Source organism: Capricornis sumatraensis, chromosome X (assembly GCF_032405125.1).
Source record: "Capricornis sumatraensis isolate serow.1 chromosome X, serow.2, whole genome shotgun sequence".
NCBI lineage: Eukaryota > Metazoa > Chordata > Mammalia > Artiodactyla > Bovidae > Capricornis > Capricornis sumatraensis.
In genome coordinates, this window is record NC_091092.1 from 107642574 (window position 1) to 107660206 (window position 17633).

Below are 17633 nucleotides of genomic sequence, written 5' to 3' on the forward strand. Positions count from 1 at the left end.
AATATTGATCTCAGGAAAAAAAGTAGACAAAATTAAAATGATCTCCATAGTAAACTTTGACTAATGCAGAAGTAGAGAAGGGAAAATAAATATAGAAATAAAAATTATTGTAATAAAGGGAAAATATATATATGGCATATCATGAAGCATACATGAAACAAAAAGCTCTAGGAAGAAAATGGTTATTCTATGGAAGATCAGGAACACAATTATCTATAAAAATACATTAGAGAAGGAATTATTATCTGCTGGAAAATCTTTATTTTTAAATAGATTGTTAGAGTAATTTTAGTTCACAGAATTGTGCAGAAAATACAGAGATATCTCTTATATTCCCCTCCCCACTGCCACACACACAGCCTCTTCCATTATCAACATCCTCTACCACAGATACATTATTACAATCTAATGTTCACTGTTTACATTAGGGGTCATTCATAGTGTTGTACATTCTATAGGTTTGAACAAATGTATAATGACATCCAGCATTACTGTTTCATACAGAGGAGATTCACTGCCACCCAAATCCTCTGTGGTCAACCTATTTGTCTCTTTCTAATCATAAACCTTGGAAGCCACTGATCTTTTTATTGCCTCCATGGTATTGCATTTTCCAAAATGTCATATAGTTGGAATGATACAGCATATAGTCTTGTGAGATTAGTTTATTTCACTCACTGCTATACATTTAAGGTTCATCCATGTCTTTTCATGACCTGATAGCTCATTTCTTTTTAGTGCTAAATAATATTCCACTGTCTGCAAAAATTATAACAACTTTTTGGCCAACTCAATACTGCAGTTTACCCATTCAGCTACTAAAGAACACCTTGGTTGCTTCCAAGTTTTGGAAATGATAAAGTTGCCATAAAAACTTAAACGCACATTTTTGTATAAATATGAGTTTTCAACTCATTTGGGTAAATACAAAGGACAGCAATCTGCCGCATTGTACGGTAAGAATATGTTTAGCATTGGGGAAAAAACCGCCAAATGACCGACTGTTTTCCAAAGTAGTAGTACCATCTTTCAATTCCATCAGCAATGCAATCTCACTAGCAACTGCATTCACACCAGTTCCTATTGTCCACATCCTCATCAGCATTTAGCATTGTCAATGCTCTGGATTTTGGCCATTCTAATAGATGCATAGTGCTATCTTACTGTTGTTTTAATTTTAATTTCCTTGATAACATATGACATGGAGCATTTTTTCACATGCTTATCTACCTTTGGTGTTTTGCCATTGGTAAGCTGTATGCTCATATCATTGGCCCAGGTTTCAAATGGTTTGTTTTTCTTACTGTTGAATTTAAAGAGTTCTTTATTTTGGATAATAGTTCTTTATTAGATATGTCTTTTGCAAATATTTTCTTCCAGTCAGTGGCTTTTCATTTTGGTATCTTGACAGCATATTTTGCAGAGCAGAAATTTTTATTATTATGAAGTCTAGCTTATTAATTCTTTCTTTCACAGATCATATCTTTTTTCTTGTAACTAAAAGGTCACTGCCAAACCCAAGGTAATTTTAGGGATGTTTTCCTATGTTATCTTCTATGAGTTTTATACTTTTGCCTTTTACATTTAGGTCTGTAATCATTTTGAGTTAATTTTTGTGAAGTATATAAAATCTGTATCTAGATTCATTTTTTTAAACTTGTGGATGTCTAGTTTTTCAGTTACATTCTTTTAAAAAACACTATTCTGAGTTGTATTGCCTCTGTTCCTTTGTCAAAGATGAGCTTACTATATTTATGTGGGGCTCTTTCTGGGCTCTCTTTCCTATTCCATTGATCTATTTGTCTAGCTTTGTCAATAAACTCTCTGGATTATGCACCATTGTAGTAAGTCTTGAAGTCAGGCAGTGTCTGTCTTCTTTGTTCTGTTCCTTCAATACCACACTGGTCATTGTGGGTCTTTTCTCTTTTCATATAAACTTTGAATCAATATGTCTGTCAATATCCACAAAATAACTTGCTGAGATTTTGACTGGGAATGCATTGAATCTCTAGATCAAGTTGGGAAGGACAGCCAGCATGACAATATTGAGTCTTCCCATGCATTAACACAGAATCATTGCTCCATTTAATTCTTCTTTGATATATTTCACCAGAGTTTTGCAGTTCTCATATAGATCTGTAACTATATTGTTCAATTTATACCTAAGTACTTCATTTTTGTTGGGTGCTAATATAAATGGTATTTTGTACTTAACTTTAAATTTCATTTTTCACTACTTGTATTCCCAGGTGGCTCAGTGGTAAAGAATCCGCCTGCCATGCAGGAGACCCAAGAGATGTCAGTTTGATCCCTGGGTCAGGAAGATCCCTTGGAGGAGGAAATGACAACCCACTTGAGTATTCTTGCCTGAAAAATCAAATGAAGAGAGGACTCTGGCGGGCTACAGTCCATGGGGTTGCAAAGAGTTGGGCATGACTGAGTGACTGGGCTTGCATACAGAAAAGCAACTGACTTTTGTTTAGTAACCTGTATCCTGAAACCTTACTATAATAGATTACTAGTTCCATGAGGTGTTTTTTTTTTTAATTGACTCAGATTTTCAACAATCATGTCATCTGTGAAGTAAAAGGCAGTTTTAGTTCTTCCTTCCCAATCTGTATACATTTCAACTCCTTTTTCTGTTTTACTACATTACCTAGGTCTTCTTATACAATGTTGAGAAAGAGGGGTGAGAGGGGATAGCCTAGCCTGGTTTCTGACCTTAACAAGAAAGCTTCAAGCTACATTTAAAATGGATAACCAACAAGGCCCTACTGTATAGGCAACTCTGCCCAATATTCTGTAACGACTTAATTGGAAAAAGAATTTGAAAAAGAATAGATACATGTCTATGTATAACTGAATCATTTTGCTGTACATATGCAACTAAAACACCACTGTTAATCAACTATACTTCAATATTAAAAAAAAAGAATTTTATTTGTGAGGTTTTTATGCAGATATTTTTTATCAACTAGAGAAAATTCCCTTCCATCACTCATTTACTGTTGTGTGTTTTTTTTTAATGGGTAATGGATTTTGTAAAATGCTTTTTTTCCTACATCTATTGATATGAACATATGGTATTTTTATATTTAGGTTATTAATGTGATACATGCATGCATGCTTAGTCACTTCAGTTATATTAGATTCTTTGTGACTCCATGGACTGTATCCCGCCACGTTCCTCTGTCCATAGAATTATCCAGGCAAAAATACTGAAGTGGATTACCATGCTCTCCTCTAGGGGATATTCCTGACGCAGGGGTCAAAGCTGCATCTCCTGTGTCTCCAGCATTGCAGGTGGATTCTTTACCACTGAGCAACTGGGAAACCCATTAATGTCATGGATTACATTGAGTTCTTTTCTAATAACTTAGTTGTATGTTTTTTTTAATAAAGAAAGCTGTTCACTTAAGTCGCTCAGTCGTGTCCAACTCTTTACAACCCAATGAACCGCAGCACGCCAGGCCTCCCTGTCCATCACCAAACCTCGGAGTTCACCCAAACCCATGTCCATTGAGTAGGTGATGTCATCCAACCATCTCATCCTCTGTAGTCCCCTTCTCCTCCTGCCCTCAATCTTTCCCACCATCAGAGTCTTTTCCAATCAGTCAGTTTTTCACATCAGGTGGCCAAAATATTGGAGTTTCAGCTTCAGCATCAGTCCTTCCAATGAATATTCAGGACTGATTTCCCTTAGGATGGACTGGTTGGATCTCCTTGCAGTCCAAGGGACTCTCAAGAGTCTTCTCCAACACCATAGTTCAAAAGCATCAATTCTTCAGCGCTCAGCTTTCTTTATAGTCCAACTCCCACATCTATACATGACCACTGGAAAAATCATAGCCTTGACTAGACAGACCTTTGTTGACAAAGTAATGTCTCTCCTTTTCAGTATGCTGTCTAGGTTGGTCATAACTTTCCTTCCAAGGAGTAAGTGTCTTTTAATTAATTCACTGCAGTCACCATCCGCAGTGATTTTGAAGCCCAGAAAAATAAAGTCAGCCACTGTCTCCATTGTTTCCCCATCTATTTCCCATGAAGTGATGGGACCAGATGCCATACCTTTGTTTTCTGTATGTTGAGCTTTAAGCCAACTTTTTCACTCTCCTCTTTCACTTTCATCAAGAGGCTCTTTAGTTCTTCTTCACTTTCTGCTATAAGAGTGGTGTCATCTGCATATCTGAGGTTATTGATATTTCTCTGGCAACCTTGATTCCAGCTTGTGCTTCTTCCAGCCCAGCGTTTCTCACGATGTACTCTGCATATAAGTTAAATCAGCAGGGTGACAATATACAGCCTTGATGTACTCCTTTTCCTATTTGGAACCAGTTTCTTGTTCCATGTCCAGTTCTAACTGTTGTTTCCTGACATGCACATAGGTTTCTCAAGAGGCAGGTCAGGTGGTCTGGTATCCCCATCTCTTTCAGAATTTTCCACAGCTTATTGTAATCCACACAGTTAATGGCTCTGGCATAGTCAATAAAGCAGAAATAGATGTTTTTCTGGAACTCTCTTCCTTTTTCCATGTTCCAGAGGATGTTGGCAATTTCATCTTTGGTTCCTCTGCCTTTTCTAAAACCAGCTTGAACATCTGGAAGTTCATGGTTCATGTACTGCTGAAGCCTGGCTTGCAGAATTTTAAGCATTATTTTACTAGCATGGGGGATGAGTGCAATTGTGCGGTAGTTTGAGCATTCTTTGGCACTGCCTTTCTTTGGGATTGGAATGAAAACTGACCTTTTCTGGTCCTGTGGCCACTGCTGAGTTTTCCAAATTTGCTGACATATTGAGTGCAGTACTTTCACAGCATCATCTTTCAGGATTTGAAACAGCTCAACTGGAATTCCGTCAGTTCCACTGGCTTTGTGCATAGTGATGCTTCCTAAGACCCATTTGACTTCACATTCCAGGATGTCTGGCTCTAACTGAGTGATCACACCATCGTGATTATCTGGGTCGTGAAGATCTTTTTTGTACAGTTCTTCTGTGTATTCTTGCCACCTCTTAATATCTTCTGCTTCTGTTATGTCCCTACCACTTCTGTCCTGTATTCGGCCCATCTTTGCATGAAATGTTCCCTTGGTATCTCTAATTTTCTTGAAGAGATCTCTAGTCTTTCCTATTCCATTGTTTTACTCTATTTCTTTGCATTGATCGCTGAGGAAGGCTTTCTTATCTCTCCTTGCTATTCTTTGGAACTCTGCATTCAAATGGGTATGTCTTTCCTTTTCTCCTTTGCTTTTTGCTTCCCATCTTTTCTCAGCTATTTGTAAGGCCTCCTCAGACAGCCATTTTGCTTTTTTGCATTTCTTTTTCTTGGGGATGGTCTTGATTCCTGTCTCCGGTACAATGTCACGAACCTCCATCCATAGTTAATCAGGCACTCTGTCTATCAGATGTAGTCCCTTAAATCTATTTCTCACTTCCACTGTATAGTCATAAGGGATTTGACTTCATAGGGATTTTACTTCATAGAATTGTTCTTTACCACTGAGCAACTGGGGAAATCCACTAATATCATGGATTACAGTGAGGTTTTTTTTTTTTTTCTAATAATTTAGTTGTATGTTCTTTATAAAGAAAACTGTAAGAACATAAAAAATCACCCCTCAAAATTACCTATACTATATCCACTCAGTAACCATTACTGTTCATGTTTTGTCTACATATAATTTTTATTATATATATTTTGACATAACCCAAAAGTACGGCCATACAACCATAGGTTTTGTAATCTGCACTTTTTCTTACTTAACAAGATACCATGAATTTTCATAGAGGTATAACATTCCTTAACATAGTCAAAGAATAACCTGATTAGCCAATCCCCTATTGCTGGACATTTAGGCTACTCCCAGTATTTCACCATCATTGGTAATGCTCTGATGAATATCTTTATATATTCCTTTGTTTCCTTTCTTAGAATAAATTCCTAGGGAATATTCTTAATAGAGAAAACTGATATTTGGGGGCTATATGTATAGTATTTATAATTTCCTTGGTTTAGGTTACAGTTTGCTAATTTAAAATATACCTTCTACTTCACTAGTGCTTTCCATGGTGCTTTCCACTTTGCCAAGTACATAAGGAAGCTATCAATTGTCCTTTTTTTACTGAAAAGAAAACTGGTTAATTGAGTTTTGAATGTGAACCAGACTTACATACATGAGACACCCGTATATCTCTACCTCACCCCTCCCCACTGGTAATCACTAGTACGTTCTCTATATATGTGAGTCTGTTTCTATTTTTTTTAAATATATATATTTATTTATTTTTATATTCCATATGCAAGTGATATCAGAGCATTTGTCTTTATCTGCAAGGACCTTTTAATAACAAAATAATTTTAATCTCTCTCCACCACTGCTTATGTCATTATTGTCATTAATTTCCCTTATGTATAAGTATGCATAAGCATATATAGAAATAATACACTGCTGCTATTATTATACTGAATAAACTTAAATGTTAGATTAAGAATATGAAAAATAAAAACTCTTATTTTACCTTTATTTTGTTTCCAGTGCTCTTTTCTTTATAGATCCAAGTTTTTCACCTATATCATTTTTCTTCTCACTAAAGAACTTTTTAACACCTGTGGCTGATTCATGTCAATGTATGGCAAAAACCACAATATTGCTCCTTTTATGGCTGAATAATATTCCATTGTGTATATATACATAGCACATTTTTTATATCCATTCCCCTGTTGATGAATATTTAGGTTGCTTCCATGTCCTGGGTGTTGTAAACAGTGCTGCAATGAACACTGGGGTGCATACATCCTGAGGATTTTTTCAATCTTTCACTTTTTTGCAGTTTGAAAATAATATTCCTAAGTGTTATTTTTTTGCCACTCATCCTGTGTGGTATTCTCTGAGCTTCCTGAATTATGGCTTGGTGTCTGACATTAATTTGGAGGAAATTCTCAGTCATTATGTTTCAAATATTTCTTGTTACTTTTTCTTCTCCCTCTGGTATTTCAAGTATGCACATATTAATATTTTGTAGTTGTCCCACAGTACTCAGTCTGTTCTTTTTTCTCTTTTTTTCCAGTCTTTTTTTAAAAATATTTGCTTTCCTTTGGAGATATCTATTGAGATATCCTCAAGCTCAGAGATTCTTTCCCCAGCCACATCCAGTCCACTAATAATCCTACTCATGAGATTCTTCATTTTTGTTCCACTGTTTTTGCTCCACAGCATTCCTTTTGGATCTTTCTCAGAATTTTAATCTCTTTGCTTATATTGCCCATCTGTTCCTGCATGGTGTCTACTTGATCCATTAGAGTTATAAGCATATTAATCAGTTATTTTACATTCTCAATATGATAATTCCAACATCTATGCCATAACTGCATCTGGTTTTCAACTCTTGTTCTGTCTCTGAAAACCGTGTTTTTCACTTTTTAGTATGTCTTATACATTTTTCCTTGATTCTTAGATATGATGAACTGGGTAAAAGGAACTGCTGTAAACAGACCTTTAGTAATATAGTGGTAAGTTGTGGGGGGGCAGAAACATTCTATAATCTTATGATCAGATCTGTCTTTTGGTGAGTCCATGTCTCTAGAATATGAACTTTACATGTCTTTCTCAATCTGCACACCACCACTACCAATTTAGGACTAAATGGTTAGAGTGGGCTGAGTTGAGTATTAATATTTCTTTTCTTACACAGAGTAGGTTAGAGGAGACTGGAGTTGGATATTTCCCTTCCCTGAGATCAGGGAGTTTCTGATAAAACCCCAGCAAGATCTGGTCAATGAGTTTCTCCAGAGGGCAGACCTTATTAAGTAGAACAGAATGCTTTGGCATATTTCAAAATTCCTTTTCCTCACCCTTGCCAGAAACATAAGGGTATTTTTCTCTCATAATCACTTAAGAGAATCAAGTCAAGCTCCTAGAGGTAAAATTCACAAAAGTATGAAAGAGGCCCCATGGAGTATGACTGGGGCCCCATAGAGACTGTTGCTCTCAGACTTGTCCATGCTGAACTTCCAGCAATTCCTCAGTTACAGTACAGGCTTCCTTACCCAGGCATTGATTCCCAAAGGAAGTTCTACGTTGGAGTTTCTGTTCCATTCAATAAGTTGTGATTCTCTGTATTTGCCCATGGCTCTCTCCATTTTCAGAGGCATGAGTTTGCCCTGTGACCTCACTTTTCTTATAGATCTAAGAAGATCTGTTGATTTTTCAGTTTGCTTAGCTTTTTAACTTGCTGTAAGGATGGAGTGGTGACTTCTAAGCTTCTTCTATGCTGAACCATAAACCAGAGCTGAAAAATCTATACTTTTTGAAACTTACCTTGAGGATGTTTATAATCCTTAATGAAAACTAAAGAATCTTACATGTTTATGGCAATATAATTCCCTGGAAAGAAACCAATTTCTGATGCAACAACTCATATATCTTACAAGCAATTTTATTTTACCAGTGGAATTAATAGATACCTCGGCAGGAAGTTAGGATATGTAGAATAAGAGAAAGGCACAGATAATTTCCATCACTGTGTTACCCCTAACTCTTGTCATGAGAAATCTTAGGAAAAGACAATGTTATGGCCCATATACAAGAAATGGCTAAGATATTCTGCCTATTTTCAAATTGGCAATTGGCGATTAACAGTGAAAATAATAGACTGGTTGTATCTTTTAAAACAAATCACTCTTTTGCCATATTATGGCACCATTTAGTGATCTCTATTTTACTTATCAAGTAGATAAATTGATATAAGAGAATTTTATCTTTATTTTATCAATTAGATAAAGAATTGATGCTTTTGAACTGTGGTATAGGAGAAGGCTCTTGAGAGTCCCTTGGAATGCAAGCACATCAAGCCAGTCCATCCTAAAGGAAATCAGTCCTGAATATTCATTGGAAGGACTGATGCTGAAGCGGAAACTTCAATACTTTGGCCACCTGATGCAAAGAGCTAACTCATTAGAAAAGGCCCTGATGCTGGGAAAGATTGAAGGCAGAAAGAGAAGGGGACTATAGAGGAACGAGATGGTTGGATGGCATCACCGACTTAACGAACATGAGTTTGAGCAAGCTCCAGGAGATGGTGGAGGACAGGGAAGCCTCGCATGCTGCAGTCCATGGGGTTGCAAAATGTTGGACATGACTGAGTGACTGAACAACACATTTTGCTTATACAAAGCTACATTCTACCCAATACAGATTATTAGAGAAACATTTTATGGAGAAACTGTTCCTCAAGATTAAGGTCTCACATACTAATATTTTGGTTCCCCCCTAAATTAAAACATTCACTGGCATCCAGTTTGTCATGAAAAGACATAATAATTGGTGCTGAAACCAACACTGTGAGACTCACTAAGGAACAAGAGAACAGGCAAGACTCAACTGACATTTAAGGAACTCCTCAACATGAGGGAGACAGATATAAAGGAAAAATATCTCAGCAAAAATTGAGACAATGTACTCAACTGAAGAAAAGCTCAAATATTTATAATATAATTACAGACAAAAAGTGTTGCTTTCATTTTAAAAAACTCCATAAGTAAAGAAACAATAAGAAAAAATCTTTGAAAATCTTGTTAGTTTACAATCACCAAGATAATTTTTTAAGAGATAAAATAGTTCAGAAAAAAATTCTGGGAAATAACATAAAAAATGAGGAAAAGGACACTAAGGGAGAATATATAAAATAATTAAAATATACAATATAATCAAAGAGGTACAAAATCTAACCAATAGGAGTCAGAAAAAGAAATATGGAAAATAATGGCAAAGTGTTTTTTGAGGAAGCAATTTAGGAAAACATTATAAAACTCAAGAGCATTAACTTCCAGAGTGAAAAAACCCACAAGAACTTAGGACAATGGTAAAGTTTCTATTGGGTGATCAGATTTTAACTTAACATAGGCAGTAAGATCTCCACTATGCTATAAATAACTAATAAAAGCTAAATATGGAACAAAGGAAGAGTGAGACACCAAATTATTAATAATGGTATATTATAAATAGTCACATTCCAGATGATGTTTTCTGTGTTTCTACATTTTCCAATTTTCCTTAATGATGATACATTAATTTTTATTTATAAAATAAGTGAATTATATTTTCTTTTTCATTAAAGTAATTTTCCTAATCTAAAAAGATATCTTAAAACAAGGAATACCTTTTTAATTTCATGGAATTTCTCTACCAGTTGTAGAATTACCAATTCTGTATTTTAAATGGGAGTGAAATAAATCCCTATAGTGTATATGCTACTTTAAAGAGGCTTCTCTAACTCGGTGCCAAGTACAAATATTAACTGATCACTATTTTATTATTAAAGACAACTAACATCAGAACAATAAAAACAAAATACAGTATAATATAAACTAGACTTAAATTTTCAAGAAAAATACTTAAGCACATAATACAATGCAAGCCTAAGCCAGTCAAAAGTATAGTCTGCAGAGGGCATCAGTTTTATACTTGAATACTTGAAGAAAATGAATAAATAAATATTCAATAAATAATTCAAAATTTTAAAATAATTATCCTTCTTTACTTGTACTTAGTTCTTTAGTAACTCATCCCTTTGGGGGGAAAACATTAAATAAAATTTTCATCATTTTATTTTATAACAAATGTATTTTATTTTAACAATTTCTATTTTGAAATAATCATTTAAATTGCCCACACACACAAAAAAAGTACTAACCTGACCTCTGTTTTTAATTACATCCTATTTTTTAAGCAAAGGTAAATCATGTGACAGTATATCCATGCTATTTATCAAAATTCAGTCTCACAGACTCACAAACATACACAAGAACCATATACTAAATTTACTTTCTAGCATTTCTATTTTTAAAAAATGAATATCATGCTATAATTTTTTAAACTTCTAGCTATATAAGAATAAATAGTTGATACGCACATCAGTTGAATGTTTCATATTACATACCAGTAGCTTGAATATGACATGATCGAATAACTGGTGGTCTATTTGGAATCACATGAGAGTCTGACAAACAACATTGAGAGTCAAGTTCTGAAGCTGCAAAGAAATTAACTCGAACTTGAATGCTAAAGTTGTACGTTGCCACCTGTTAGACAAAAAATACATTATAACTGGCTATTTTTGGTATAAAAATTGTGATATTTTAGAATTTAAAAACAGGGTACATTATTACGTTGTTTCAGGTGTATTACATAGTGATTTGATATTTGTATATATTATGAGATGATCACCATGATATGTCTAGTAATCAGCTGTCCCCATACAAAGTTATTACAATGTCACTGACCATTTTCCTTATGCAGAATATTACATTCCTGTGGTTTATTTATAATTGGAGGTGTGTATCTCTTTATTCCCTTCACCTACTTCATTTTATACTATTTTTTATTGTACATATTTAAAGTTTCCAACTTGATAATTTGATATACATAATGAAATAACACAATCAGGCTATTAATATATCCATCGTGGCTCAGACAGTAAAGCGTCTGCCTGCAATGCAGGAGACCCGGGTTCGATTCCTGGGTTGGGAAGATCCCCTGGAGAAGGAAATGGCAATCCACTCCAGCGCACTTGCCTGGAATATCCCATGGACAGAGGAGCCTGGTAGGCTACAGTCCATGGGGTCGCAAAGAGTCGGACACGATTGAGCGACTTCACTTCACTTCACCTCACGTAGTTACTGTGTGTGTATGTGTGTGTGTTTCTATGTATGTATGAGAGAGAGAGAAAGAACACTTAGGATCCACCCTCTAAGCAAATTTCAAGTATAAAGTACAATACTGTTACCAGAACTAACATATTATCCAGCAATATCACTTTTGAGTTTTACCCAAAGGAACTGGAATCAGGATCTCAGAGTATTACCTGCACTCCTATCATCACTGCAACATTATTCACAATAGTCATGACGTGGAAATAGCCCACATATTCATGAAAGGATGAATGGATAAATAAATGGATAAAAAATAAAGGTGATACACACATACAATGGAATATTTCTCATCTTTAAAAGCAGCAGGCTTTTGCATTTGCCATTTGCAACAACATGGATGGGGCTGAAGGACATTATACTAAATGAAACAAACCATACACAGAAACACAAATAATATATGATCTCACTTACACGTGGAATCTAAAACAGTCAAATCTGAAAAAAATCAATTTGCATCCTAAATATATAAATAACGCACGAAGATTAAGAGAAAAAACAAGTACCCAATGGAAAACTATGTAAAAGATTTGAAAAGAGAGTTCAGGAAAGAAAATGTACATATGACATGTTACCATATAAAAAGATGTTTAACATCATCAGACATGAGAAAAATGCAATTTAAAATCACAGAAGATTAACACTTCACACCTATCAAAATGCTTAAATAAAAATGATAACTACCAAGTGCTGATACAGATGCAAGCACCTAATACATTTATGAATTGCTGATAGGAATGTAAAATTTTCTCATCATTTAGGGAACATTTTCCAGATTCTTAGAAAATTAAAAACATACTTAACATAAGACTCAGAGATGCCCAACCCTAGATGCTTACCAAAAAAAAAAAATTTTTTTTCATACAAAAGACTGCATGGAAATGTTTCAGTAGCCTTATTCATAATTGTGAAAGCCTGAAACCAAGTCAAATCCCTTCCAAATACTGAATAGGTAACAAATTTTGGTAAACACATATAATAAAATACATTTCAACAATAAACCGGAATGAACTACTCTTAAACAGAAAAATATGAATGGATTTCAAATGTATTATTCTAAGTGAGAGAAGCCAGAATGATAAGGCAACATACTTTATAATTTCATTCATACGAGTGGAAAGACAAAATTACACAAACAAAATGAGATCAGTGTTTGCTCTAACCTGAAAGTAAAGGAGAAAGTGACTACAAATAAACACAAGAAAAATTTAGGAAATTTTGGAAAGGTGATTTTCCATGAAATATCCAGAAGAGATAAATCCATAGAGACTGGATGCAAATTGGTGGCTGTGAGTGGCTGGTGGGAAGACAGATGGGGAGAAACCACTTAATGGGTAAAGGGTTTTACTTTGGAGTGATGGAAATGCTTTGAAATGAGATAAAGGGCATGGTTATACCATATTGTGAAGGCACTGCATTAATTCCAAATGGTTGATTTTATGTTACAGAAATTGCCACTCAATAAATTATTATTTTTAAAACTATATGAAGGACAAATCAATCAGTGGTTTTCAGGAATTCCCCACTCATCATGTGATAATCTCAAGAACCTAGAGAAGCAAAAAAATAAGTTTTTAATATAAGAACTAAATATTAATAATGAAAAGGGTATACTTACAGCTTGCCATGCATATTACCCAACTAGGCAAACTCTTGGGCTTTCATTTTGTTTTTATTTAACACTAGCTGGCTGCTATGGTCTGAAAATGTTTCCCCCAAATTTATATGTTGAAATCCTAAGCCCCAAAAATGATAAAATGAGGAGGTGGGGCTTTGGGATGTGCTTAAGCCATGAGGCCTCATGACTGGGGAAAAGAGTTGTGTAACTGTAATTGGTGCCTTATAAAAGACACTCCAGAGAGATTCCTAGCCTCTTCCATCTCGTGAGGGCACATCAAGAAGTTTGCGACTCAGAAGGGAGCCCTCACCCTAACAGGCTGGTGCCATATAATCTTATATATCCAGCCTCCCGAACTGTAAGAAATAAGTTTTTGTCACTTATAAATCACCCAGTCTGTGGTACTGTGTTACAGCAGTCTGAACAGACTAAGACACTGACCATTTCACATCACACAATCTTTTGTAAATAATCTGTTCTTATAACAGAATTATAAAAGCATAAAAATACTGTAAAATATATTATTCTCATGGATGTTTCATTTATTTTGAGCAAGCAACTCATCTGTAGTGATACCAGCACACAGATGTCAAGTGTTAAACTGAATAAAGATAGAGATCATGTATAAATACTACCCTACCATATTTCAGCTCTTAAAACTTCGTTTGATCTTATTTCTCTTGGAATTTCTCATTATTAGTTATCAACAACCAGTTATATTTTGTCTCATTTATCTTTTACCTCGTCTGGTTGTTTTTTTTTTTTTCTTCATTTTTTGCTTATTGTATTAACAGAAACCAATATTTTGCTTACACATATTTTAATAGTATTTATATTACTTTTAGGTACTATCATGGAGAAGGAAATGGTAACTCACTCCACTGTTCTTGCCTGGAGAATTCCATGGACAGAGGAGTCTGGTGGGCTACAGTCCACGGGGTAGCAAAGAGTCAGACACAACTGAGCAACTAACACTAGGTACTATCTTATTCTTTTTTTTTTTAATTAACATAATATGAACTCATTTTAAAGTCAAGTAATATCTAAAAGTATGTTTCCTAAACCATCATCCTCATCTGATTATGATTGATGGACATGGGTCCATCAATAGAAGAGCTGAGGGGAATAAAGAAAATCAATGGAAACATGAAGACAAGGAACTGAGAGACAGGGTTCTGGATGGACCTCCATATGGACACTGAAATCACTCAGAAAATGAGAAGAGTAGGGAGCAGAATGTACAATGCACCTAGCTGGCAGCAATGTCCAGAGAGTGGTAAACTCACATAATGCAAAATTCAAAGAGGCAGCCATTTGTAACAAAGACCATCTAGAAAAATCAACCCAGGGAACAAGGCTTCCAGAACACATCACTTCTAGAGCCACACCCTGATCCACAGAAAAGGCTATATAAGAAGTAAAGCCCTAGAGATAGCCATGGTCATAGCATGAACAAATAGTGAAGGGAAAGGAATTCCCCAAAACATCAAGGACTTATATAAATGTAGATATCCTAGAGGGCAGAGGGGAAGAGAGAAAAAACAGGTGGGAGGGATCACAGAGCTAGCAGGAATGGCAGGGTATACACAGAGGGCTCCATTTGGGGGGATGATCAAGGTAAAGAGTGATCATGATGGATTAAATCCCAACAGTTGCTGGATATTGAGTCTTAACTGTCATTGAATCTGTGTTGTGTCCCCAAATCAGGGATGGTAGGAGTGGAAGACTGCATTGATGGGAGAGGTTTAACACAACATGACAGTAGGCTTCATTTAAGATGTTTGATACTATCACTGATGATGATGATGTTAGTGATTATCAAGATAATTCAATGTACTGATCTTATCCTTTAACTTTCTCTTTTATTTTAAGCATGAGGCCTTTCTCCCTTCCTGTAACATGTTTTCTAAAATACTGTGTGATGAATTTACAGAGCTAAGAACCAATCCCCACCTTCTTTGTCAACTGTGTGTAGGTGGGAAGTCATACTGGTCTTGCCCTCTCTTAACTCAAATCTTTACAAAGAATTTACCCCCAAAAATGTGTTTTTACCCAAGTAGCCCTGTAATTACAAAATTGAGAGGTCCATGATTTTTTTTCACTCATGTAAGTTTTATCACATCAACAGAACTATGAGTCTACAACACTTTTTAACACTAAAACTAATGAAGAGGGAAAACTGAAAGTTTTGTGATATGTGCCATTCTATATACTTTCCTAGAAGCTGTCATTCAAACAGACACATACCTCCAAGAGAAGAATGATATTCTGATATAGAAAAGATTTCAGTCCCTATTCAATACTGGTAGAAAAAATGTTTATGAATAGAAAAGGGGCAAGTGTCATTCAAAAGTCTTCTCTTTTAATACTTGAAGGATTTTTCTTACCTTCCTGTAAAAATGGCTGTAAATCCAGAATAACTACTATGAAATATTTACCTGAAGGTTGCATATCCTTGAAAGGCAGAAAAAGGATGGTGGATTAAAAAAAAAAAATTTGGTGGAAATAGTGAACAATGTTCACTCATTTTCAAGAGCTTTAGGGAAAATATAAAGCAAGAAAATATAGAGCAGGAACAGGAAAGATAAAAAAGAAGGAAAGATCTATACTAGCACAGTCAAATACAACTTTCTGTGATGATGGAAATATTCTGTACTATCCAGCAGTCACATATGGATACTGAGAACTTGAAATGTGGCTATGTTAACTGAGAAAATAATTAATCTTAATTAACTTCAGCTTTCATGTAAATATATATGACTAGTGACTACCATGTAAGGAACCACAACTCTGTACACTGGCCGAGAAGACATATAAGTGGCCCATAAGGAAAAGAAGGGCTTGAGTGACTTAGTGTAAACAAACAAGTCCAGTCAAGGATGCCAAATAAAATAGAAATTGTCCATCAGCAGTTTAGACTGTATCCAAACCTGGTGCAATGTAGGAAAGGAAGGGTTACAACTAGAAATAAATCAAGTCCTTTACTGCTGATTTCACATTTTCCTGCTGCCATACGTCAACCAAGAAAGCACCACTGGCTATTTATACCTACACACACACACACATGAAGACAGATAACTTACAAGTAGCTATAAATATAGTGAAGGACATCTGAAATGCTGGGAAACCACACAATCAATCTGCCTCACTGGCACAAATTTAGTGAGCAAAATCTCACAGGGTGTGCTGTCTCTGCAGCATTTTTTATGTTTTTCTTATTGGACTGAATTACACTGTGATACACTAGGTAAATCTCCTTTAAACTACCTAGTAAACACAGAACAATTAAAAATGGCAAGCAATGTGTGGCACTACAGAAAACTATAAGTATGTATAATTTAATTTCATACTGAATTTAGGAATCCGTGAAGAGTCATGGTCCAAACATTAAGAAATGGATTTCTGAGTTTTTAATTGTTGAAAGTGTTAAATAGTAAATTGGACTAAAAAAATGACAAATTGAATATTTTATTGTTGCTGTTTAGTCACTAAGTCATGCCTGACTCTTTTGTGACTCCCATGGATGGTAGCCCACCAGGCTCCTCTGTTCATGGGATTTCCCAGGCAAGAATACTGGAGTGGGCTGCCATTTCCTTCTCTAGGGGATCTTGTTGACCCAAGGATCAAACCCACGTCTCCTGCATTGGCAAGCAGATTCTTTACCAATGAGCCACTTGACAAGCATATGCATCTTCCCAAAAAGTCATGTAACAGATTTAAATCGGATTATGTATTTTTTCTAATCTTTAGTAACCATTAAGCTACATGCTTTTGTGGCTGAAGGATGTCATTAAAAGCATAGTACATACACTCACTGTATAAAAATATAAAATCACAACACTGACTTATTAAGAAAGATGTAACTCGATCTCAGTATACTTTAAAACCTATAAATTACTGTCAAACTTACATTTATTTTCTTTACTGAACAATGTGTGTGTGTGTGTGTGTCTGTATGTCTGTATACATTGGTACACATGAAAGATACAGATACAAGAAATGGGTAAGAGAATGATATAATTGAATGCTTTAAAATAATAACTTGTCACAAAAGGGTTATTTTCTTTTAATTTTGAATTTTTGTTTTTATTGAAATTATAAGGGTAAATACTTGCAAAAATAAAACAAAAATAATCATACAAAGCTTATTTTGAAAATCAGCAGTCCCTTCTCTCCACCATTGTATACTCACAACACACAGACACATACACACACACACAGATGTATTCATTTTCAACTCTTACGAGTTATTTCTTTTGGATTTACCTCAACATAGCTAAATAACCTACATAGAGTGTCATGAGACAATAA

The 17633-nt window shown here is 35.1% G+C and overlaps 1 protein-coding gene across 1 annotated transcript in view; it reads right to left on the minus strand.

Annotated features, from left to right (window-relative positions):
* The window catches only part of CFAP47 (cilia and flagella associated protein 47), a 504236-nt gene that overhangs the window by 391657 nt on the left and 94946 nt on the right, over nt 1–17633 (minus strand). Inside the window, exon 22 of the mRNA XM_068963234.1 lies at nt 10936–11077. Within this exon, the coding sequence (XP_068819335.1) occupies nt 10936–11077 (142 nt within the window). The remainder of the gene's footprint in view (nt 1–10935; nt 11078–17633) is intronic.